At 43.5% G+C, this 26849-nt stretch overlaps 1 protein-coding gene across 1 annotated transcript in view; it reads right to left on the bottom strand.

The window, feature by feature from the left end:
* slc6a3 (solute carrier family 6 member 3) overlaps positions 1-12490 on the bottom strand; it is a 60149-nt gene extending 47659 nt beyond the window's left edge. The window contains exons 1-3 of the mRNA XM_080216050.1: positions 12196-12490; positions 11468-11599; positions 8814-9045 (exon numbers count right to left, since the gene is read on the bottom strand). Of these exons, the coding sequence (XP_080072176.1) occupies positions 8814-9045; positions 11468-11599; positions 12196-12490 (659 nt within the window). The remainder of the gene's footprint in view (positions 1-8813; positions 9046-11467; positions 11600-12195) is intronic.
* Positions 12491-26849: the final 14359 nt, after the last annotated feature.

Consider the following 26849-nt stretch of genomic DNA (forward strand, 5'->3'; position numbering starts at 1 on the left):
CTGAATGAGAGCCTGGAACATGCTGAATGCCAGCATTAGCATCTTGTTGATTAGAGTATCTGCTCCTACACTGGACTGGCCCATTCTGTCCAGCACTGGCCTCTGCTGTTGTTATGTCATCAGCTGATTTTTCCAACTTGTTGCTCATCAGCAAGTTCCACGTTTGCTCGTTTCAAGACATGGCAATATTGACCATCTTTACAGTCATTCTGACAGCAGCTTGGATTTCAATTCAGCAGTTATTCATGCAGGAGTATTTTTACAAGTTAAAAATCTCTAAAGCGGTGATAAATGTATTTTTATGGCTTATATCTTTACATTCTGTGGGGTGAGTGTGGGTGAGGTGTGATAATATAAATGGTGGTGGAAATAAAGGTGAGCATGGAGCCCCACAAACAGCAAATCTGCCTCTGTCCATCCAATTTTATTTAATCATAATTACCATTTACAGTAATCTGATAGGCAACAAGTTATTACGTATTGCTGTGTAAAAATGTTCTACCTCATATCCTACCTGCTGGACGTTGTACCATAAGCTAATGGCTTTTCTTTGGTTATCTTATCTAAACTTCACTTAATCTTGTGCACTTCTATCAAATCTGCTCTCTATCGCCTTCCACCAAGAAGAATATCCCAACTTCTCCTTTTGTTAAAATCCCTTGTTCTGGTAAATCTCCTGCATCGTCTCATGGGTCTCCCACATCTTTGCTGAAGTGCAAGAACCAGAACTGGATATAATACTCTAGTTGTGGCTTATGTTGTGGGGGTGAGTGCAGGAGAAATAGGCACCACTGAGAACTGGGAGAGATGGATAGCAGGAGGGTGGGCAATAGTATGGGATTAGAGTAATGTAATCAAAAAAGTTCTAAATTAAGTGCATCATGCATGTATGTGGAGTGTGGAACTTGGGCCATCGCCTCCTAGACCCCCATGGTCACCAGCCCTTCTTCTGTTTTTTAGAATCACTCACTAATTTTCCAACTCCTATTCTCTGCTCTAATGTTGTCCTCAGACTCCCATTTCTCTGTGTCATCAAAGTGGCAGCAGGTTCAAAGTCACCAGGACTTCAAAAGATATTTCAAAGAATGTGAATCCCAATAACGGGACCAGCATTTGTAGATAGCCTTAAGAAAATACATTGCCTGCTAATAGGAAACACTGTGTAGATGATGGCATCATCCAGTGATAATTCTACAGAAGATGAAGGAACAGACTGCCAAAACACAGAAAGAACAATCAAAGGGAATTAATAGTAAAATTGGCAACATTTTCACGGAAGCAGGGAGACAGATTCCATCCAACAGCCCCAGAGGCAATACCCATCTCATAGCCCGAGGGGCTGATTCCATCTAGCAACCTGAAAGGCAATATCCACCTCGCGGCCTGAAGGGCAGTACCCACCTAGAGGCCTGAGGGGCAGGATCCACCTCGCGGCCTGAGGGGCAGGATCCACCTAGAGGCCTGAGGGGCAGGATCCACCTCGCGGCCTGAGGGGCAGGATCCACCTAGAGGCCTGAGGGGCAGGATCCACCTCGCGGCCTGAGGGGCAGGATCCACCTTACGGCCTGAGGGGCAGGATCCACCTAGAGGCCTGAGGGGCAGTACCCACCTCGCGGCCTGAGGGGCAGTACCCACCTAGAGGCCTGAGGGGCAGGATCCACCTAGAGGCCTGAGGGGCAGGATCCACCTCGCGGCCTGAGGGGCAGGATCCACCTCGCGGCCTGAGGGGCAGGATCCACCTCGTGGCCTGAGGGGCAGTATCCACCTAGAGGCCTGAGGGGCAGGATCCACCTCGCGGCCTGAGGGGCAGGATCCACCTAGAGGCCTGAGGGGCAGGATCCACCTCGTGGCCTGAGGGGCAGGATCCACCTCGCGGCCTGAAGAGCAGTACCCACCTAGAGGCCTGAGGGGCAGGATCCACCTCGCGGCCTGAGGGGCAGTACCCACCTAGAGGCCTGAGGGGCAGTACCCACCTAGAGGCCTGAGGGGCAGTACCCACCTAGAGGCCTGAGGGGCAGGATCCACCTCGCGGCCTGAGGGGCAGTACCCACCTAGAGGCCTGAGGGGCAGTACCCACCTAGAGGCCTGAGGGGCAGTACCCACCTAGAGGCCTGAGGGGCGGGATCCACCTCGCGGCCTGAGGGGCAATATCCACCTCGCTGCCTGAGGGGCAGGATCCGCCTCGCTGCCTGAGGGGCAGTACCCACCTCGCGGCCTGAGGGGCAGTACCCACTTAGAGGCCTGAGGGGCAGGATCCACCTCGCGGCCTGAGGGGCAGGATCCACCTCGCGGCCTGAGGGGCAGGATCCACCTCGCGGCCTGAGGGGCAGGATCCACCTCGCGGCCTGAGGGGCAGGATCCACCTCGCGGCCTGAGGGGCAGGATCCACCTCACGGCCTGAGGGGCAGGATCCACCTCGCGGCCTGAGGGGCAGGATCCACCTCGCGGCCTGAGGGGCAGGATCCACCTCGCGGCCTGAGGGGCAGTACCCACCTAGAGGCCTGAGGGGCAGGATCCACCTCACGGCCTGAGGGGCAGGATCCACCTCGCGGCCTGAGGGGCAGGATCCACCTCGCGGCCTGAGGGGCAGGATCCACCTAGAGGCCTGAGGGGCGGGATCCACCTCGCGGCCTGAGGGGCAGTATCCACCTCGTGGCCTGAAGGGCAGTACCCACCTAGAGGCCTGAGGGGCAGGATCCACCTCGCGGCCTGAGGGGCAGGATCCACCTCGCGGCCTGAGGGGCAGTACCCACCTAGAGGCCTGAGGGGCAGGATCCACCTCGTGGCCTGAGGGGCAGTATCCACCTAGAGGCCTGAGGGGCAGGATCCACCTCGCGGCCTGAGGGGCAGTACCCACCTAGAGGCCTGAGGGGCAGTATCCACCTCGCGGCCTGAGGGGCAGGATCCACCTCGCGGCCTGAGGGGCAGGATCCACCTCGTGGCCTGAGGGGCAGGATCCACCTAGAGGCCTGAGGGGCAGGATCCACCTCGTGGCCTGAGGGGCAGTATCCACCTAGAGGCCTGAGGGGCAGGATCCACCTCGCGGCCTGAGGGGCAGGATCAACCTCGCGGCCTGAGGGGCAGGATCCACCTCGTGGCCTGAGGGGCAGGATCCACCTTGCGGCCTGAGGGGCAAGATCCACCTCGCGGCCTGAGGGGCAGGATCCACCTCACGGCCTAAGAAGCAGGATCCACCTCGCGGCCTGAGGGGCAGGATCCACCTCGCGGCCTGAGGGGCAGGATCCACCTCGCGGCCTGAGGGGCAGGATCCACCTCGCGGCCTGAGGGGCAGGATCCACCTCGCGGCCTGAGGGGCAGGATCCACCTCGCGGCCTGAGGGGCAGGATCCACCTCGCGGCCTGAGGGGCAGGATCCACCTCACGGCCTGAGGGGCAGGATCCACCTCACGGCCTAAGGGGCAGGATCCACCTCGCGGCCTGAGGGGCAGTGTCCTGAGGTAACATACCATCCTGGAGTCATAGCTACGGTCACAGAAACATCTGCCTGCTCTCCTAACCAATGAATCCCCTATCATTACGGGTCTTTCTTGTTTCTTCTTCCCCTCCTCTACAGTTAAGGTTCCCATGGTATCACAAACCTGGCTGGGACTAAATACTTGGCTCTGGCTGCATATATATATTTTATGTATATATGCAGCATTCATAACAAGATAGTTGAACTGAGGAACGAATATAAATAAATGAATATGATTTGATAGTTATTACAAAGACATGGTCATAATATTCAAGGATATTTGACTTTGCAAAATGATAGGGAGGATGGAAAGTGGGAAGATAGCTCAGTGAATAAAGAGCGAGGTCTGTTCAGTACTGAGAAATTATATTGTGGAGGAAGATCCAGGCATAAAGTCAGTTTGGGTGGATATAAGAAATAGCAAAGGAATGAAGTCACTGATGGCTATAGTTTATAGGCTCTCTAACAATAACTATACTGAAGGACAGAGTATACATGAAGAAACAGTGGCAGCTTGTGAAAAATGTATTGCAAATATTGGGGGTGATTTTAATCTTCATAGAGATTCACGATTTGCTATATTTGTTCTGCTTTATCACTGAGGATAGCAAAATTGTATCTTTTTTTAATGCCACCTTTGCTCAAGAACTTATGCTGTAATATTTTCACTGAGAGATGACAATGCAGACTTCTATCCAACTGCAGATAATGAGCTTGAAACCCATTTTATATAAAACTATCATGTTTCAAATGTAAAATGAAATGACCGGACATCAGTCTATGTTCCCCTGCAAAGTGACTGCATACATCAACAGACTAAGAAACACAGCAGGTCCTGCCTACAATAAAGTATCTGTGAGACAATGTAAATTCTAATTTTGTCTCACAGGTAAATTTAACAACACTTAGGCCGGTGCAGCTTGTAGATGGTGCACCTTGCTGCCGCTGTGTGTCGGTGGTGAAGGGAGTGAATGTTTAAGGTGGTGGATGGACGATGATTAAAACTGTGTACAGTTTTGGTCTCCTTACTTGAGAAAGAATATACTGGCACTGGAGGGAGGGTAGAGGAGATTCATTAGGTTGATTCCAGAGTTGAGAGAGTTGATTTATGAGGAGAGACTGGGGCTATACTCATCATAATTTAGAAGAATGAGGAGGGGTTTATAGAAACATATAAAATTATGAAGGGAAAAGGTATGGATGAAACAGGGAGGTTGTTTCCACTAGCTGGTAAAACTAGAACCAAGGGGCATAACCTCAAAACAAGGGGGAGCAGATTTAGGACTGAGTTGAAGAGGAACGTCTTTACACAAAGGGTTGTGACTCTGGAATTCCCTGCCCAGTAAATCAGTTGAGGCTACCTTGTTGAATGCTTTTAAGGCAAAGATAGATAAATTTTTGATCAGTAAAGGAGTTAAGGTTATGGCGAGTGGGTGGGTAAGTGGAGCTGAATCCATGAAAAGATCAGCCAGGACCTTATTGAGTGGCAGGGCAGGTTTGAGGGGCCAAATGGCCTACTCTTGCTCCTAATTCTTATGTGCTTATGGAAGCAAACTTCTATGCCCTGAATGGTGTTGAGTTTTGTTGAACCTGCATTCAACCAAGCTAGTGGGGTCACGCTCCTGACTTGTGCCTTGTAGATGGTGGGCAGGCTTTGGGAAGTCAGGAAGTGAGTTACTTGCCACGGAATTCCCAGCCTCCTACCTGCTCTTGTAGCTACAGTTATATGGCTGGTCCCGTTCGGTAACTTTTCAAAGATAACCTCCAGGATGTTAATGGGGAATTTAGCGATGGTAATGCCACTGAATATCAAGAAAAGATTGTTAGATTCTCTCTTGTTGAAGATGGTCATTGCCTGGCACTTGTGTGGCACAAATGTTATTTATGACTTATTACCTCAAGCCTGTTTGTGGGCATGGGCTGTTTTAGTATCTTAGGAGTTGTAAATGGTGCTGAACACTGTGCAATTGGCAAACATTCCTACTTCTGACCTTATGATGGAGGGAGGATAATTTATGAAGCAGCTTTAATGGTTGGGCCTAGGACATTATGCTGAGGAACTCCTGCAACAATATTCCAGGAATCATGGAATTTCTATAGTGCTGTTCGACCCATTGAGCCTGCACCGACAACAATCCCACCCAGGTACTATCCCTGCATCCCCACATATTTACTTTGCCAATTTCCCTGACGCTAATGGGAAATTTAACATGGCCAATCACTCTAGCCTGCACATCTTTGGATTGTGGGAGGAAACCAGAGCACCCAGAGGAAGCCCACGCAGACATGGGGAGAACATGCAAACTCTGCACAGACAGTGACCCGAGCCAGGAATCGAACTCGGGTCTGTGGTGCTGTGAGCATTGAGACGATTGCCCTCCAATAACCACAATTATACTTCTTTGTGCTAAGTATGACTCCAACCAGTGAGGAGTTTCCTCCTGATTCCCATTAATTTCAATTTTGCCCAGACTCCTTGATGCCACACTTGGTCCACTGTTGCCCTGATTTCAAGGGTTATCATTCTCACCTCTCTTGTCCATATTTCGCCCCAGGCCTGTTATGAGGTCAGGAACCTGGCAGAACCCAAACTGAGCATTAGTGAGCAGGTTAGTTCTGTGTAAGTGCTAGTAGATAGCACTGTTCAAAACACCTTTCATCACTTTGCTGATAATTGAGAGGACACTAATGGGGGTTAATTGACTGGATTAGATTTGTCCTGCTTTTGATGGACTAGACCTTCCTGAGCAATGTTCCTTATTGTTAAGTTGATGCCAGTGTTGTGGCTATACTGGAACAGCTCGACCAGGGAAACAGTTAGTTCTAACGCATAGTTCTTCTGTACTATTGCGGGAATATAGTCAGGGCTTATAGACTTTGCAGTATTCAGTGCATTCAGCAATCTTTTGATATCATGTAGAATGAAACAAATTGGCTGAAGGTTGACATATGTGATGCTCAGGATGTCGGGGGAGGCTAACTTGGGTCATCCGCTCAGCACTTCTGACTAAAGATGGTTGCAAATGTTCCAGCCTTGTCTTTTGCACTAATGTGCTGGCTCTCTCATCATTGAAAATGGAAGTATTTATAGTTTCTCTTCCTCCACTTAGTTGTTTAATTATTCACCACCATTCACAATTGGATGTGGCAGGACTGCAGAGCTTTGATATGATCTATTGGTTGTGGATCATTTAGCTCTGTCTATTGCATGCTGCTTTCACTATTTGACATGTAGGTAATCCTGCACTGCAGCTTCACAAGGTTGGCATCTCATTTTTAGGTATGCCTGACAATGCTTCTAGCAAATACTCTTGCATTCATTGTTGAACCAGGATTAATCCCTTGTCTTGAAGGTAATAGTACAATGAGTGATATACCTTCCATTCGGTTACAAATTGTGGTTGAATAAGCCTCTGAAGGCTCGCGGCACCTCATAGATGCCCAGTTTTGTGATGTTAGATCTGTTCTCAATCTATATCATTTAGCATGGCGGTAGTGCCACACAACACTGTGCAGGATATCCTCAGTGTGAAGACAGGACTTTGTCTTCTCAAGGACTGTGAGTTGGTCATTCGTACCCATATTGTCCTGAACAGATGCATGTCTGACAGGTAGATTGGTAAGGACAAAGTCTAGTAAGTTTCTTCATTTTGCTGGTTTCCCTCACCTCCTGCTGCAGTCCTAGTCGAGCAAATATGTCTTTTAGCACCCAGCCAGCTCAGTCAATAGTTGTGCTACTGTGTCAGTCTTGATGCTAGGCATTGAGGTCCCTCATCGAGAGCACATTCTGTGTCCTTGTGACACCCAGTGCTTCCTCCAAGTGGCTGAACATGGAGAAATATTAATTCATCAGCCCAGGGATGATGGCAAGTGGTAATCAGTTGGAGGTTTCCTGGCCCATATTTGACCTGATGCCATCCTTCATGGATGTTGAATACTCCCAGGGCAACTATCTCTCAGTTGTATACCATTGTACCATCACCTCTGCTGGGTCTGTCCTTCTCGTGGTTCAGGACATATCTAGGGCTGGTGAGGATGGTGTCTAGGATGTTGTCTGTAAGCTATGATTTAGTGAGTATGATCATGTCAGGCTGGTCAAGTCCTAAAGGACACAGCTGTTGACTAGGTTTGCTACAGGTGGTGAGGGAACTAACAAGAGGATAAAACATACTAGACCTGCCACAGGTGCTTCTGTCCATGATAGTATCGGTAGGAGTGATCCAGTCTTTGTCCCTGTGTAAACAAAGTCCTGTTGAGGATACCCACCATCTTGTTGTGTGGCACTATCATCGTGCTAAATGGGATAGACTTCAAACTGAGATAGCAAGTCATTACTGGGCATCCATGAGGTGCTGTGGGCCACCATCAACAGCAGATTGTATTCAACCATAATATGTAGCCTCATGGCCCAGCATATCTCCCACTCTATCATTACCATCAAGTCAGGGAATCAATCCTTGTTCAATGAAGAGTGCAGGAGGACAGGCCAGAAGTAACACCAGGCATCCCTAAAAAGGAGGTGTCAGCCTGGTGAAGCTACAACACAGGACTACTTGTGCGCCAAACAGCAGAAGCACAAGTAATAAACAGAGATAAGCAATCCCACAACTAACCAGTCAGATCTAAGCTCTGCAGTCTTACAACATTCTGGTCAAGTATCCTCATCCTTAACAATGGAGGTGACCAGCACGGAACTCTCTCTTGATTTAATATTTTCCTGTGAGTTGAAATTAGAAATCATGTGATAAGCCTTGATTTTAAAACTCAGTTAGAGGAAGAAGGTTAATGAAATGATGTGGTTAAGTTTAGAAGAAACAAGGAACTGAAGTGCAAAGGAGAAATGACCATGAAAATATTGCTATGAGAGAAAGCAAGAGAGGGAGAGAGAGGTAGAGAAATGAGTAAAAATATTCTGTGTTGAATGATGTATTCAAAGCTTAGATGGAACAAGGAAGTAAACGGCAAAGAAGGAATGACCATAAAAAATATAAGTCTAGAGGGAAAAGAGAGAAAAAAAGGACAAAGAAAGAAAGTTTGCGAAAGAATATGAGTGCTCTTTTTGATATTTTTACTCTCCTCCAGTCTGCAAATTATATTCCTGTCAAAGCTGCCCTGCAATAAAGTTACAAAGTAGCAAAAACTTTATCCTTACTTAGCAACCAATGAACATAGATGATGACTGCTGACACATTTCATGAATAATGACACATACTAGAAGAATTAACAAATCAGAACCAGCATTACAAGATAAAAAGAATAAATTACTTTGAGGCAAGGGTAATACAATGAAAGACAACATCTAATAACGGGAGTAGCTGTAAGAAAACTTGTCTACTTACTCATAGTACTCAGCTGCAGGATTGTTTTTATACTCATAGTATTTCGTGGAGGTGTTTTGCTGAGTAAAGTTGGTAAAGTCAGAGCAATTGGGGCTATTCCAACTGTTGTTGCAGTGGATCCAGGGTAGCTCGATGGTAAAGGATGAGAACAGATAATAGAGAGCCCAGGCAATGATTACATTGTAGTAGAAACCAACATAGAGTGCAATTAGGATAACTGTGAAGCCAACACCTGAAACAATTGTGCAGAAATCAGAGAATCAATGTCTGGTGTAGCTCTTCATTGTTATTTTAAAAGTAGAATCAGGAATGTTTCTAATCAAAGTAAAACCATGACAATACCATTCATTGCAAAAAATGACTCCAAATGTTGATAAAATAGAGAATAGTGGGTAGTGATTACAAGTGTGCAACCTAACTGAGGACTTCAAAAGTGACTTAGAATGACTTAGAATCCCTACAGTACAGAAAGAGGCCATTCGGCCCATCAAGTCTGTACCAACCACACGCAGAGAGTGGTGGGAGTGTGGAATGAGCTGCCGGATAAAGTGGTAAATGCGGGGTCACTTTTAACATTTAAGAGAAACTTGGACAGGTTCATGGATGAGAGGGGTGTGGAGGGATATGGTCCAAGTGCAGGTCAGTGGGACTAGGCAAAAAATGGTTTGGCACAGACAAGAAGGGCCAAAAGGCCTGTTTCTGAGCTGTAATTTTCTATGGTTCTATGGTTCTAAGAGTTCAGCCCATCAAGACTACTCCGCCATTCAGTGTGACCATGGTGAAGCTCTATCAATGATGACACACTTCAAAGGTATTAACAAATGCAACATTATTCATTATTTGATTGGCAAGACCATTAGCTACTGTTATATGTGCTTTTGCATGTCAGGAAACTTGCCTTGTTTAAGTTGATATTGCTTCAGAGATTTTTGATGGGGTATGCATATGTAATGGATTGTGTTGTGGTTTTTATATGGTCTATCAATCATATCATCACTATCACCACAAGAATATTAGCCAAGCTCCACAATGCCTCAGAAAACCTTTCCTTTTGGCTCAGGTCTACACTAGATTTTTAAAAGAATTATCATCATGTTTTTGTGTTTATTCTCCTTTACCAGGTCAATAGAGTCATAGAAGTTTACAGCATGAAAACAGGCCCTTCTGCCCAAATTGTCCATGCCACCCAGTTTTTATTCCCAATTGCCCACATTTGGCCCATATCCCTCTATACCCATCTTACCCAATGTAACTGTCTAAACTTTTTTTAAAAGACAAAATTGTACCCACCTCTACTACTACCTCTAGCAGCTTGTTCCAGACACTCACCACCCTTTGTGAAAACATTGGCCCTCTGGACTCTTTTGTATCTCTCCCCTCAATAGTTGGAGATGGAAATTTAAATAGTCTATGGTAAAGATTTGTTTTATTAATCAATGTTAAATGATTATGTTTCATATCTCCTTCGATTTAGCATTTATGCTAAAGACAGCATATGGGATTCCTACAGGGAATGTTGATCCTTCATGTCTAAATCCATATCATTATATACATATGATAAAATATTATTTACAAATGCAATATTCCCTAAAATAACTTCGATTTAAATAAAACTGAACCTCTTTTGACCAGAACCAAAATTACAAGGTATTTTGATTTTGTTTCCAGAGCTCTTTAATAAATGTAATCATCAGATGTTTGTATTTGGTATTCATAATGACCTGCAAAAACTTGAACCAAAAGCTTTGTAGATGTTTTTAGAGAACCAACTCAATGAGAAAAGGATAGAAATAAATATTGAATAAATATTTATCTGATAGCTAATATTTTAGGGAATATTTTGCCTAGCACCATTTCCCTTTTTTGGGTTTCCTGTATTGAAGAGTGTGTGTATCTACATGGTGAAGCATTTGTCACATTGGCAGTCTCAGCTGAAACACAGAGAAGATTGGCACTGGGTACAGCTAAGTCCTCAGAGAAACAGATGGAATATGCTCTGAACCCAAGTTTCTTTAGTGAGTTTGTGCCTCTGCACTATCTGATTTCCCCACAGATTAGTACACAAAGATAATTGCTCTGAAATACTCTTATTTGTTAACTATAATCACCCAGAAGAGGTGCGTATTTTTAAAATATTAAAGCTGAAAACAGTTATGAGCAGCTGTGAAACAGTTCAAACTGCAACACCTGTTTGGACATAGACATTACATCATGTATAACTGTCAACATTGAAAATTGTGCGGTTACCAACTGCTGGTATTGAGATTACCATGAAGATTTAACGATATAGAACAGAATTTTTCAAAAGACACAATAACTCCGAATGCAATGGTAATAATGGTATTGTAAAAATCTTCTTTCAGAGTTTGTTTCAGTACACTGCCCAGCAGAAATAGAACTCTGTAATTTTAATTTTTCGCTTCTTTTCTGAAAGAATTGACTCATGCTGAAGTATAATTCCCGTGTACCAGCAACACCACCCGTTCTTTAAGAGAGGAGAGCTTGTCCTTGAGACTATTAAAAATATACTTTAGGGTATCTTATTCGACATCTTTACATGCACTCTCTGCGTACAGGCCAGTAAGAAGTGATTGAGTGTGTATATTCTAGCTGATATTCCCCCACCTTTGAAAAGGCAAAAAGGAGCTGATTACCTTTAAATATGGGGCAGATTTTCCAAACTCCGGCAGCCCCTTCCCTGTTGAACTGTCCCAGCGCCAACTCCATGTAAAACAGTGGCATTCCGGCAATGAACATAAAGAACAAGTACGGAACGAGAAATGCCCCTACAGGAAAATAAATAACCTTTAGCATGTTTACGGCAGTGTATCCTCAGCCCGGAGAACCGAGCTGTACATGTCCTTAGTCACACAGGAATGACTGTATTGCAAACAGGAATCACCAATAGGGTACATTGAGAGACAAGCGCTCTGTACCAAGTGATAAAGGAACTTCAAAGAAAATAGTAGCACGTTTTCAGTTTATCAATTCGCTAGTCTAAATTACAAAGATTTAGCGATTATTTGATATCTCAGTGAAATACTTCTCTATATTTGCAATTACTAATTCAATAAATTAACTGGATGTACATTCGGAATTGAAATGCCTTTAAGTCACGGAGCAGGCGAAAAATGACTGGGGAGGGGGTGGGAAGATATTGTCAGATTACACTGCTGGTTTTGATTTAGCCTCTGGAATAAAAAACGCTAAAGTACCAAACGATCATTATCATTGGAGCCCAGTCAGCCTGTCACAACGCACATAATCTGATAAATTGTTAACATAGGCTAGGGTTAATGCATGTTTCCTTAAGAGAATCACCTGGGCTAAAACATTTAAGAGAGATGGGAAAAAGGAGTTATTAGTGGCACAGGCTTCCTACCTCCGCCGTTGCGATAACACAGGTAAGGAAATCTCCAGACATTGGCCAAGTCCACCGCAAAGCCAACAACCGAGAGAAGGAAATCGATCTTCTTGGCCCACGTCTCCCTGCTCACGGTCTCACAATCTCCTTCTCCAGAAGGTTGAGGGGAGCTGATCAGAGTGGAGTTGGTGAACTGAACGCCGTTCTGCTCCTTCACCAGGATCAGCTCCACTTTCTTGGTCTCCATTCTGTTAAACTCCTGGACTGGAGCCACGACTGAAGACATCAGGCTGGGGAGTTTGGCTTTGATCATGGGAGCCCCTGCGCGCTTCTGATCTCTTCACCGCCTCAAGCCTCGAGTCCTCGTCAATTCGTTTTAATGAGAGAGGGACAGCAGGAAATGTCAGTAAAACGTGACCGATCCAAGCTGGAAAAGCGGAACCATTCATAAATCAACTCACAAATTGGGACGATAGCGAACGTATCGAGAAACAACCAGAAGGATGAACACTTGAAATGGTGATCATTAATTGTATTGATCAGGTTCTTATGTGACATAATTTGTCTTTAGTAATGGATACAAGTGAAATTGTTCTTGAGTTATACGTAAAAGAACCTCCCGCGATTTAATATCCACTCCAATGATTTCGATCAAATTGCACTTTTATTTTTCAAGTTAACTCATTATCGTTGTTAAACGTTAAATATTAGCAATGCTGAAAAATACGCTAACCGTGTTTGAAAATACATAGCACATATATAAAGAGCGGTTTCATCCGGTATAAATTCTATTTTCCATCTTGGAGCAACGTATTAATATTGCAACAGTTACACCTAAAAGTTCTTTCCAAAAAGCATTTCAGCTACCGAAAACAGCTGAAATAGAATAACAAGCTCACCATTTCACCCAGAAAATATACTCCCTGTCACATGAAATAATCGTTTCCAAGAAGACTTTTCTGGTGAAGTACAATTATCATAATTATCTTTAATCCCGTTTATTCAGTTTGTCCATTATTTTTGCAAATGAAATGATCAAAGCAGAATTGTTTGCCATACACTGATACATGTTGTTAGCCCTTACACATTCTTCGATATCAAAATAAACCAAAATAAAAAAAAACGCAGAGCCACCCACTTTACCTGTTTAATAATCCGGAACTGATCACAGTGATTGCATTGACTCAGTAGATCACAGCAAACTCCTTTGGCAGACGATGTTGAAGGAGTGTTGCCAGTTAAATTTGGCCAGGAGATAGTAGCCAGCAAGTCACTGGAAGGCTGAGGGGGATTGATCAGAACGGATAGCTGTTCTGTTTTCACATTCACGGAGTCACCCTTCCGAATGGCAGTTTACCCGGTGGGAGAATGAGAGCTGGATTTTGTTGCCGTGCTGGTCATACCGGGAAGGGACGGAGAAAACCAGTGCCGCTCATTGCTTCCATCGGGGCAGCGGTTAACACAAATTAATTCCCGCCTTTCATGGGAATATAGAGCCCTCATGATCATTTGTCAGGGCTGTCACATGGGAAAAATCTCTGTCTTCCGCGGTGTGTGTCTTTACCATAGTGCTTGCTGGTAGAACATGATATCTAAGGTAACAATTTATGTGATCCTGTTTATTTCTGTAAAGACCAGGATTAAAATACTTTTAAAGAAACCCAAAATACTGCAGTTAGTGGAAATTTGGAAACACTCTTTAAATCAGGCAGAATCTCTAAAGAGCAATGTTGTCTCAGCACAATCTAACCTCACATTTGCCACGTATACCTTAAAATTATAGTTTACATTGAATATGGAACTATACTTATAATTGTATTTATACGTTACATATATATATTTAAAATCCTCATTATAATCTAATTTGGAGCAAGTTTCAGGACAATTATACCATGGCTAAATCAGAGCAATTGGAGCACGGAGCCTCCGCTCAGCTTTCACATTTGCATGCCCTTAAATGCACCGAACAGTGGGCGCAAAATGGGAATTATGTACCAATAAATAACAAGCCTTATTATTTCAAACCTCCACTCGTTCATATTTCAAGCGGAATCGCTTGTTGCAGTTGACAGCTCAGTAAACACAAACGAAGAGAGAGAAAAATACATTCGAAAATCGCCCGAGGTTAAATTATCCTCCAGTTAATATTCGTTCACTTTAATGAGTATGTGTGTTTTGTCTGTGTGTGCAGCTCTGTGTTTTATTAAACTGATGTTAACTACAATACTTCAAGTTATTATAGAGCTTTGAAATAGTTCAGAACAGTCCAACTGGTTCACACTAAATGCCCAGTACCATTTCCATCTTAAATTGCATATAACAAGGATAGCTTGAAGTTATATTTTATGATTTGTTTTATAATTTATTTAAGTCAGTTACTGCCCCAGAATCCTATTTGCTGTTATATTTATACCAATACTCTGCTCCTGACAATCACGTTTCCGTGGCACAAAATATTTTTGCGAACCGATAGGGTATAAAGCCATTATAACAAATCCAACAATTTCGCAATCATACTTTGCCACCGTTCCCCCAGTACAGGATGAGTATTTGACCGTGATCACATTTAACACAGGTGTTAGACTGTGGCTTGTCCTGTTATTTATACACGCGATATAGTCAGTACAGGTTGTAAACAATCGCAAAATGGGAAGGAAGCAAAATATTGCCAAAATACTCCCTCTGCTGCCTTAAGACAAGGTTTAGCTCTGTGCAAATCAGGCGGATCTTATTGAAAAAACGCGCTGACTACTTGGGCCAATGCCCTGTTAATAGTGGCAAATCATGCATATGCTTAAAATTATCTTGCAACTTCGAAGGAATTGAAAAACATTCCTTGAAATAGTTACTGACCGTCATGGGAATGGGAGAAGCACCCTCGGCTGTGATCTAAGAATATGTTGCCATTGATACTGTATTTAATGTTGCTGAGAATCATTTAGCATATATTCAGGACACATTCTCTGTTTGGGACACTGTCGTGTTCAGACCAATGCCTACTCAGAAAACTTATAAATATGATAAATATTCTAATCTATGCGAGCCTAAGGTGAGTGTGAAATAAATCACAAGCTAAACACTAATGAGAAGAGCCAGTCGGTCCATCTTTTCTATTCAGGGATATACCGCAAAGTCAATGGTACCAAGTGATTCTTAAATAATTCCAAGAATTGTGTCCTTATTACTTTATCTTGGAGTCCTTTAACATAAATTATGACCCATTCCTGAAACCTGGACACAGTCCAGTTTTGCAATCAAGTGCTAAGGGAGTGCAGGAAAGTTGCTGATAATGTCGGGATGAGAATCTCATTGCATTTAGAAGAAAGAGAAGGGTACTGTCTCTCTACTGTCTCAATTAATCTTTACCCTCAATCAATGTTATTAAAATTGATTATTTGATCATAATGTTGCTGTTTGTGGGACCTTGCTCTGTCAAATTATCAGTTACCAATGTAATGCCTGCACTTCAATAACACTTCATGGTTATACATAGGAACGTAGGATTTACGAGTAGAAATAGGCCATTCAAGTCTGCTGTGCCATTTAATAAGATTATGGTGACCTGGTTGTGATCTCAACTTAAGATATTGAAAATCTTAATACAAGTTATGCATTAATCCGGCAGGATGATGCTAGGAATGGGAAAAAATAGCTATGAGCGGAGATGCAAGTCACTGGCACTAGTTCCACAGGAGCAGAGGAAGCTAAGAAGGTACTTAAACTGAGATAGTTCAGTATGGGTGCCATCTGTTTATGAAAAGTGCAAGGTAAGCCATTTTCTTTAACACACTTAAAAAGTCAAGCTTGGCAAAGGATTTTTTCTGTTACTGAATCTCATTTCTGAAGTTCTGTAACTTTTTCAGCATTAATTATATTTATTGCTATTGCACCTACCTTGGCAGATTATTTCAAACATTATTCTGTTTTTGTGGATGGGAAATTGTATGTGCCTGAATTCCCGACATCCATCATGTTGTGCCAAGATCAATGTTGAGAGCACTGATGATGAAAACCACCTACTATTCTTAATATATTTTAAAGTGACCATTCTCACCAATTTAGACATCTGTCTTCTAATCCTACTTTCTTCACTTAAATTGGAGTCATCAGCCATGATGATAACAGCAATTATTTAAATAGATATGTTTCCCCGATTAAACTTCATAAGCAACATTTGACCACAAATAAATGATTTTATTTTGTAAGGAAACATCCTCTGAAGCAGAGTATTTATGACTAATATCAAGGATGCCATTGAGTATTACTTTATCTTCACAATATATCCCCTACTTAATTCAGAATTGATTCAGTAGATGAATGGAAAAACTGTTATGTATGAACCTTTGATGTTTGTGCATATTTGTTTCAAAAAACATGACCAACATAATGTAACATCTGTTTTCTATTTCTACATTAATTCTGATTAACAGCAAATTAAAATTACTGTTTACCTCGAGGTTTTGAATATCATGTGCAAAAATATAACCATATTACAGAACCAAACTTACAGCATTTATTTCCATGGAAAATAGGAAGAAGAATACAGATCCTCAAGCCTGTTTTACAATTCAGTGAAAATATTGTTGATCTTTGTCCTGCAGTACTTCCCATAACACCAATCTACATATCGTTGGTAAACCTAAATATATGGCTCTCTTTACAGTATTAACTGATTTATGAATAATCATAATAAATAGTTGATGCTCCTGTAAAGATCCTTGTAGGAAACTTACTTACTTCATATTCAAGTAACCATATCCACACTGCTTGCCTTCTACAGTCCAACCAATCTTCTGACCAAGTCAGTGAGTAGTCTTCAATTCCGTTCGGCTTTAGCTAACATTCTCTTACATGGACCTCCATTGAATGACTTTTGGAAGTCCATAGGCAATTTGTTATCTAATGCTTCAGTTAGTTTTTCAAAAAATTCAATTAGTTCATTAGATATGATATACTTCACATTTTGGTTCTCTACGATTAATTCAAATTTTCTTTAGAGTTCAGTCAGATTTCAATAACATTCCCACAATAGATGTTAGACTACAAGATCCATAATTTCTTGGTTTCTCTCCCTTGTCTATCTTGAAAAATAGAGTTTTATCAGCAGTTTTTTCAATCTGAAGGGACAATTCATGAATCAACATGCTTTGAAAGGATTATGGTTAGAGTATCTCTAATAAATTCACTTATTTATTTTGAAACTCTCAGGTCCATGGAGTTTGCCTGTCTTTTATGTTTTCTTTTCTAGTTTGTTTTCTTGCTTACACATACTTGTATGTTCCAGCCCTTGATTTTTAGTTTCCCCGGGATGTCAGGTGCTACCCTTATTCCTCCGCAGTGAGAACTGGCACAAAGTAGTTATTCAATGAGTCTGCAATTTCTTCATTTTTGATCACAATGTTGCTCATATTTGTTTTTAAATATTACCTTTGACTACCATTTTTTTTAATGTAGTTGTGAAAATATTTTGCATTGATCTTGATATCCTTCACAAGTTTCTTTGCATGTACTTTGTTTCCACTTTTTACTAACTTTCTTGAATTCCTTTGCTTTTATTTACCTCTCTTCCAGTCCCTAGATTCACATGATTTTTTGCACTTAAATTTATCTCTTTAATTTCATCTAATGTTAAGAAACCAAAGGTAGCTTTAAGTCATTCATATTTGGATGGATAAGCAGTAGAAATAAGGTATCATCTTAGATGGGTTTAATTTAATCTTTCTGTGCTTGGAAGAGAGTTGTGAAAAAATATGCAAGAAAACCAGCTCCAAAAGGATTAGTGGAAGGTCCAGAGACCCATGGAACTGTGACAAAAAGAAAATTTCAGAAAACTGAAGTTAAATCGACAAAGGCTAAGTTATGGTTTAAGAGTATTCAAGAAAAACTTTATAAGACCCTTGTCAGACCCCACTTGGAGTACTGTGCGCAGTTCTGGTCGCCTCACTACAGGAAAGACGTGGAAGCTATTGAAAGGGTGCAGAGGAGATTTACAAGGATGTTGCCTGGATTGGGAGGCATGCCTTATGAAGATAGGTTGAGGGAGCTAGGTCTCTTCTCCCTGGAGAGATGAAGGTTGAGAGGCGACCTGATAGAGGTTTATAAAATGTTGAGAGGAATAGATAGGGTGGATTCTCGGAAGCTATTTCCCAGGGCTGAAATGGTCACTATGGGAGGACACAGATTTAAGGTGCTGGGAAGCAAGTACAGAGGAGATGTTAGGGGTAAGTTTTTCACTCAGAGGGTGGTGAGTGAGTGGAATCGGCTGCCGTCAGTGGTGGTAGAGACAAACTCGCTGGGCTCTTTTAAAAGACTTCTGGATGAGTATATGGGATCTAATGGCATTGGGAGTTATAGATAGTTCTATGGCTTGGTAGGTATAGATGTGATCGGTGCAACTTGTGGGCCATAGGGCCTGTTTGTGCTGTAGTGTTCTATGTTCTATGTAAAAAGGAAATCAAATGCTCTGAGTTAAAGAGACAATTACATTTAACTAGATTTAAAGTAGGGAGCAGACATTAAGAGGTAACTGAAACATTTGAAATAATAAGAGCCTGAGACTTGAATGTTAAAGTAATTGTGGCCATTCAAAACAGTAAAGCCAGTTGAGGAGAGAAAACCAAAAGCTGTTGGTCCAAAATACTGGTGTGGAGATGCTGGCGTCGGATTGGGGTAAACACAGTAAGAAGTCTCACAACACCAGATTAAAGTCCAACAGGTTCATTTGGTAGCAAAATCCAGTAGCTTTCAGAGTGCTGCTCCTTACCTGATGGGGTGCCTTGGTGATGGGTGGGACAGTCTGGGCCAGCTGGCTATCGGGCACCCAAAACAGGCATTGGTTGAAACCGTGACAGTGGGAACAGGCATGCTGTCATTCTGAAACATGACAGCATCTGCCTGTCCCCTGGAGGCAATGCCATTCCCATGAGGCTGCACCTCAGCACTCACATAGCTCTGTGTGAGAACAGAATAATGATCCATTCTCAAAGCCTAATGAATCTTATCCTATAAAATTATAGAGGCCATGAAGGAGCCCAGAGCAAAGGCGGGATCAGTCTAAGCTTCCATCAAACATTAAGCTGTCAATAGAGGCTTCATCATTTTAGGTGCCTGTGCAGTGCTCATCAAGCTATAATATTCATCACTCGATGGTCGACTACATGGTCTATGCATTGCACAAGTTAAAGCTTGACTCCTCCATGTTCTCTGGCATTGTGCAGATGCTTTCTGCCGCGTAGGTCAATACACCTGGACGGTTATACTCCAGAGCGGTTATACTACAAACCTCTTCTGTGGAGGTCTAAATGACTGCCCTCTGCAGCTCAAGGGCACAAAGTCATCTTACCCAGCTGTCCTTGCTCCCCTATACTTCATTTCATAAGTTTCTCAGTATCACCTCTTGACCTCTAAGGATGATACCAGTTTCTGAGCTGATGTTTATTTTGGTGATAGTCACTAGAATTTCTGGAGCAATAGCTTTCTTATCCTCTGACCCTCTGGTGATCCAGGATCTGAAAGGGAAGATGGAAAGGTGGGCAGGGACATACAAGTGAGCGCTGAAATAAGGAGCCCTTTGTCATGCATTGTGTGTGTGAAGGTGGTGTTCTGGTGAGGATGGATAGAGGGTGAGATCACTGAAAACCCTGGGGGATTTCCTCCAACCTCTCTCAAAGTAAGGCTCCCGAACCACACACTACCCACGACAGTATCAACAACTGTCTTTTTCAGAGATTCTCTCTTGATACTTGACTTTCTTCTGTGGTTGTTTTCTTCCTCTTATTATCAGCTTCTTCCCTAAGAAAGAAGGGATGCTGACATTGTTAGTCTGATGTGATGTTTTGAGGACTAGCATGACAGGGAAACAACAAGTCTCACGACACCAGGTTAAAGTCCAACAGATTTATTTGGAATCACGAGCTTTTGGAGCGCTGTTCCTTCAGCAGGTGAATGGACGTTAGCTCACAAACATGGCATATATAGACAAAGACACAATTGCAAGATAATTACAGATTGGATTGTGAAGAAGGGTTGGGTTCTTAAGCTATAGTCCTTTTATGATCTTGTCTGCTTTCTTGCATCTTTGTAGGAACTTGACGTCTGTGTCGATGTGCACGATCTTCTTGGAGATCCTCTCCACTTTGAGCCAATGGTTTGTGGTGTCGGTGACAACCATGATGTACTTCATGAAAGGGAAAAATAGTGTTTCTGGTGCATGACAGGAGGCAGAGGGGTAAGGAGGTGAGGGGAAATGAGAAAGAATTGAGGAGCAGGTGCAGAGTGATGTGGTAGGAGAAAGCAAAGGCAGAGTAAAATGCGCTGCAGTGATTGAAGGAGAGCATTGATAATCAGGCTTGGAAGGGTTGCAGGAATTGCAGCTTAAGTCCAAGTGTAAGAGAGGAATGAGTTACAAATCTGAAATTCGTCACTCTTTTCTGGTCATTAACCATTTACAATATTGCAACCAGGTTCTTGGAACAATACTTGCAGCAATGCCATCATCAACTTAATGCGAGGTATGTCCATTCAAAAGTCTGATGGCAGCAGGGGAGAAACTATTCCTGAGTCGTTTGGTAGGTGACCTTAGATTTTTATATTTTTTTTCCCGAAGGAAGAAGGTGGAAAATAGTATGTCCGGTGTGTGAGGGGTCCTTAATTATGCTGACAGGCAGTGGGAACTGTAGACAGAATCAATGGATGGGGGGGCTGGTTTGCGCGATAGACTGGTCTTCATTCGCAAGCCTTCGCTGTTCCTTGTGGTCTTGGACAGAGGAGGAGCCATACCAAGCTGTGATACAATTAGAAAGAATGCTTTGTAGAAGTTGGTGAGTGTCATGGTGGACATGCCAAATTTCCTTAGTCTCCAGAGAAAGTAGAGGCGTTGGTGGATTTTCTTAACTATGGCATTGGCATGGGGGGACCAGGACAGGTTGTTGGTGAGCTGGACACAAAGCTTGAAGCTCTTGACTATTTCTAGGAACCTTTAGGAACTTTGATTCAACAGAGCATTTGACCACAAGTGACATTGGCGGGAGGGGGGGCACAATGGCACAGTGGTTCGCATTGCTGCCTCACAGCTCCAGGGACCCGGGTTCAATTCTCGGCTTGGATGACTGATTATGCAAACTCCACACATTCTCTCCGTGTCTAAGTGGGTTTCCTCCAGATGCTCCAGTTTCCTTCCATACTCCACAGGTGTGCAGGTTAGGTGGATTGGCCATGCTAAATTGCCCCTTAGTGTCCAAAGATGTGTAGGTGAGGGGGAATAGTTGGATAAATGTGTGGGGTTACGGGGATAGGCCTGGGTAGGATGCTGTGTCGGAGAGTTGGGAAAGACTCAATGGGCTGAATGGCCTCCTTCTGCACGTCAGGGATTCCATCATGACCATGTACAATCCTGTCACCACCTAAATTAGCACATTCGGACAGCGTTCATTAGAGACTGCTGAGAAGAAGAAACCCTGACTGATTTTAACACTTCCTAGCTGAGGACACTGAGGCCAATTAGAAAGGACTGAACCATAACAGATGGGATGCATTAACTCAGCGTAAAAGTCCAGATTATACTTTAATCTTTCTTGTTACGTTGGGAATCATAGCGGGACGAGGTCACCATATAAAGGTCCATTGATCTCAGGCGGGATTTTCCAGTTTTGGGATGGCTGGAAAATCTCACGCAATTCTGATGGTTACACTGGACGATTAAAGCATCTAGCCATTCAATGATCAGAAGGGGAGATGGTTCAGTCCATCAATATTACGCATCCAAATGTCCTGTCCTTCAAGCAGATTGTACCTTTCTCTTCACAATTTCTTTGGTGAAGTGTAGGGTTAACAAATTTCTTCTGCGCTCTGATTTTTATAAATTAAATCAAAGTATATAAGAGTAAACAAAGGTATATCAGCTTTTGATTGAGATCACCATGTTGGATTAAAGGAACAAAGTAAACAATTCTAAGATTATACACACGCAATACAAATCTTTTCCCAGATGAGTGATAAATTAACCGATACTTTTTTTTTGTTTAAGAATCACTTGTCTTTTAGCTGAATTTAAAAAAGAAACTTTAATTGATTACAGTAAAAAGTACAAATAAACCCTCGCCATGAAGAAATGAATGTGCAAACTTGTTTAGCTCTTTTCATTAGCTGCCTCAGCAAACATCTGCTATTTGATAGTGAACCCTTTGCGTGTTGGCAATTAGTCTGTTTATCTGAAATTATACACAATGTTTGTCCAACAATTTGTCTAAATGCACAAGCAAGCTTCTTAAGCCAGGTTTTCGATTGTTTTTTGACTCCTTCAAGTTTTCTCCCTAAAGGCACTGAGGCTATGTAACCTCCAATTTTTAGACTTCTCAGGTGTCAAAATGGTAGAAAAGAAGCAGTAAGAAGTCTCACTGCCGCTCACCTGAGGAAGGAGCAGCGCTCAGAAAGTTATGATTCCAAATAAGCTTGTTGGACTTTAACCTGGTGTTGAGAGACTTCTTACTGTGCCTACCCCGGTCCAACACTGGCATCTTCGAAGAAAGAAAAAAGCAATCACACACTTCTCTCCTGAAGTTTGCTGGTCACCATATTAAGATGGCACAGCGGTTAGCATGCTTGCCTCACAGTGCCAGGAACCCAGTTTCGATTCTGCCTTGGGTGACTGCTTGTGCGGAGTTCGCACATTCTCCCAATGGGTTTCCTTCAGGTACTCCAGTTTCTTCCCAGAGTCCAAAGATGTATAGTTTAGGTGGATTGGCCAGGCTAAATTGCCTCTTAGTGTCCCAAGTCGTGTCGGTGAGGGGGATTAGCTGGGTGAAAATGTAGTGTCACAGGGATAGGACCTGAGCAAAGATGCTTTGTTGGCGAGTCGGTGCAGACTCAATGGGCTGAATGACCTCCTTCCGCACTGTAGGATTTTAGGAAAGGACCAGCTTTAAATATGGAGCTCGATGCTTCTTCTGACACCAGTTGCAACTTTGGTTTATACCAGTTGGAATGCAAGCCCCAAGATTGGGGATGCTTCTGATCCCGGGTTTCCCAACTCCTCATTTCCAGGTTTTTGCTTGAACCACCAATCCCCATGTTAACCACACCTCCCCACCTCCCCTGCTCCTCCCCCCTCCCCACTCCAAACCCCGGTCTGAGCTTCCAGATCCCGGATCCCTCCCTCTCCACAGCGCTCTTCCGAGGCCCCAAACATCATTCCCATTTCCTGACCATCGTGACACCTGTCTGGGTTTCCTCCAATGGCTCTGACCCTGACCCTAGATCCAAGCTGTCCAACTCTCCAATGTCATCTTTGAAGCCCTATCTTCCCTACCCCACTGCTCCTTCTGATCTCATCCTCTGAGGTCTACGCAATTTTTGCCAATGCTCCGCCATCCAACGCCTGCCATTTGACGGGACCACTTACCTGTGGACTGCTGCACTGATCCTTTTGAGGCTATTTGTACTTCACCTGCTGGTGTTTTTGCTTGATGTGCTCTCAACAACAAATATAACTACATTTACCTAGCACCTTTAGGTAGGAAAACATCCCAATGCACGCCACTGGAACCACAATAGACAAATGCTGATGCCATACCACATAAAGCTAGCACTCAAACAGCTCAATGGAAGACCCCAGTCAATCTGTTGGCAGACAGAATCTGAGTGGGAATAGAGCAGGTGGGTCAAACATATCTTGCTTCATGCTGTACTCACACTCAAGAATCATAGAATAGGATCATAGAATTATAGAACCCCTACAGTGCAGAAGGAGGCCATTCAGCCCATTGAGTCTGCACCGACAATTGCACTCAAACCCTATCCCTATAACCTCATATATTTATTCTACTAATCCCCCTGACACAAAGGGGCAACTTTGGATGGCCAATCTACCTAATCTGCACATCTTTGAACTATGAGAGGAAACCAGAGCACCCAGAGGAAACCCATGCAGACATGGGGAGAACATGCAAACTCCACAGTGACCCAAGGCTAGAATTGAACCCTGGTCCCTGTAGTTGTGAGGCAGCAGTGCTAACCATGTTAGACAGAAATGATGCACACATGACTCCTTAAGAACAAAATGATTGAGGATCAATGAGAAATGTTGGACACATTGTTCAGACTAACGTTCAGTGTCTGCTACTTAACCCATTTGCTTTGAATTGATTCATGATTCTTTTGAAACAGTGAACAGAGGAATATCATATGAAGCAGCCATGTGTTCCTCTAATATTGTCAACATTAATGTGTAGCCTGTAATTTCAAATCTGAGCTTTAAAACTAACCACGAGCAATTCCTCTCAAACAGGTGCAATGCGATTGCTGACGTTCCAGGCTAAATAACTCATCTTCAAGCATTTTCTTTCCATTTGATGTTAAAGTGAATCAGCGATTGGCTGCTATCCGGGGTTGAATCATAGAATCCCTACAGTGTAGAAGGAGGCCATTTGGCCCATCGAGTCTGCACCAACCACAATCCTAGCCAGGCCCTATCCCCACAACCTCATGCATTTGCCCTAGCTAGTCCCCCTGACACTAAGGAGCAATTTTGAGGAGCAAGAGAGGTGGAAAACTAAGATGAAAAGCTGAAACCACAATGAATCCAAGATGAAAATCAGGATACAGCCTCAATCCTATTGCAAGATAAATGGTTAGAGTCCCAAATAGTGCCAAAGGGTTGAGATTAATCCGTAACCTTTGCCTCTCTTTGACTCACTCTTCTGAGAATGAGGATTGTTTTTTGGGCATTTGGTTAAATTCGATTTGCTGCAAGTAATATACCCAGGCAAGAGGCCCAACTGTACTGCACGGAGACCAAGACCCACTGTATGATCAAATATCTGGATTGTGATCCCAAGACTTCAGTCCAAACATAGACCAAAGGAATAAGGGAATGGTGTAGGCCATTCAGCCCTTCGAGCTTGCTTCGCCATTCAATAAGACCGTGGCTGATCTGATTATGTACTCAATTCTACTCTCCTGTCCGCCCCCTTAGTCCTTGACTCCCTCACCTAGCAAACATCTGCCTAACTCAAAGATAAGGGCAGAATACTGTGGATGCTGGAATAGAAAATGCTGGAAAATCTCGGCAGGCCTGACGGCATCTGTGGGGGGAGAGGAGAGCCAACGTTTCGAATCTGGATAACCCTTTGACCTCCTGGACCTGTGGAGATCCTACGAGAGAAATACAGTAAACAGCCTCTGGATGCGACTGGTCTCATCTGTGTCAAATGAATAGAATCAGAGGCATTTGTGAGCTGCATGATGCAGCGGAGGGCTGTGGGTTACAAGATCCTATGGACACCACCAGCTAATCTTTGGAAGAGCACGGACGCGAAGGAAGATAGTTCTACCAAAGTCATGGGGCCAGAGGCAAGGAATCTGCCGAATGAGTTCTAAATTCAGTGAAAGTTCACTACAATTTTGTACATGGTTGAGTGCAGGACAGCTGGAATTTTTCTTGATCCTCTGGCAGTTTAAGAGCTGTGTATTGTAACTGGTCTTGCTTATGATAACTGTGAAAGCACATATTGATTTGAATAGTCGTTTCGTTTTTTTTAGTTTATTTATTATGGCCACAGGTAGGGTTACGTTAACACTGCAATGAAGTTACTGTGAAAATCCCCCAGTCGCCACACTCTGGCATCTGTTCGGGTGCACTGAGGGAGAATTTAGCCCAATGAACCTAACCAGCATGTCTTTAACAGTGGGAGGAAACCGGAGCACCCAGAGGAAACCCATGCAGACATGGGAAAACCCTGCACAGGCAGTGACCCAAGCCATGAATGGAACCCGGGTGCCCGGCACTGTGAGGCAACAGTGCTAACCACTGTGCCACCATGCTGCTAGTGTGGTGTTTGCGTAACTATTCACATAAAGGAGACCATTCTGGTGTTTCAGGGGGATTAGCTAGATAATTATATGAGGTTCCAGGTTAGGGCAGGGGGTGGTCCTAGGTAAGTTCCTCTGTCGCAGTGTTAGTGCAGACTTGATAGGCCAAATGGCATCCTTCTGCACCATAGGGATTCTGTGATTTGCTTTTATGATTGAGATGATTTCTCAATCTGCTATGTTAGCAGAAAATAATGTGCATTTGAAGATCTAGGATCATAGAATCCTACAATGCAGAAGGAGACCATTCAGCCCATCGAGCCTGTGCCAACCACAATCCCACCAGGCCCTATTCGCCATAGCCCCCATATTAACTCTGCCAATCCCTGACACTAAGGGGCAATTTTGCATGGCCAATCCACCAAACTTGCACATCTATCTGCTATAATTTGCTGAGCGTATAAATTGTTGATCAATGGGACAATATTGTACCATCGATATAAAAATCCTGGGCCTGAATTTTTCACCTGTCAGGCGTGTGCACTCTGCGGGCACGGAAACGGGCGCGAAACATGCTTCCGGCCGTAATCATCACTGGGATACGATTAGTGACCGACCAGCACGCTGGGAAAAGCTGAGCGCTGCCGTGGATTGTGGGAAGACAGCAGGTGAAGAGAAAAGGGAGGGTTCAGGCTGGTACTTCCAATGTGTTCCCCTAGCAGGACAGCCTGTGGAGATGCTGCTGACCCTTGAGAAATAAATATCGATGGAAAAGCTATGCCTCAAGTGGCCTAGGTAGCACAACCATGGATAGACCTCAGTCCCCAGACACCCTCGTCAATCTTAGTTGAGCCCCAACCTTTCAT

This window comes from Carcharhinus amblyrhynchos, chromosome 2, assembly GCF_965287045.1.
Source record: "Carcharhinus amblyrhynchos chromosome 2, sCarAmb.v2.hapA, whole genome shotgun sequence".
Classification (NCBI taxonomy): domain Eukaryota; kingdom Metazoa; phylum Chordata; class Chondrichthyes; order Carcharhiniformes; family Carcharhinidae; genus Carcharhinus; species Carcharhinus amblyrhynchos.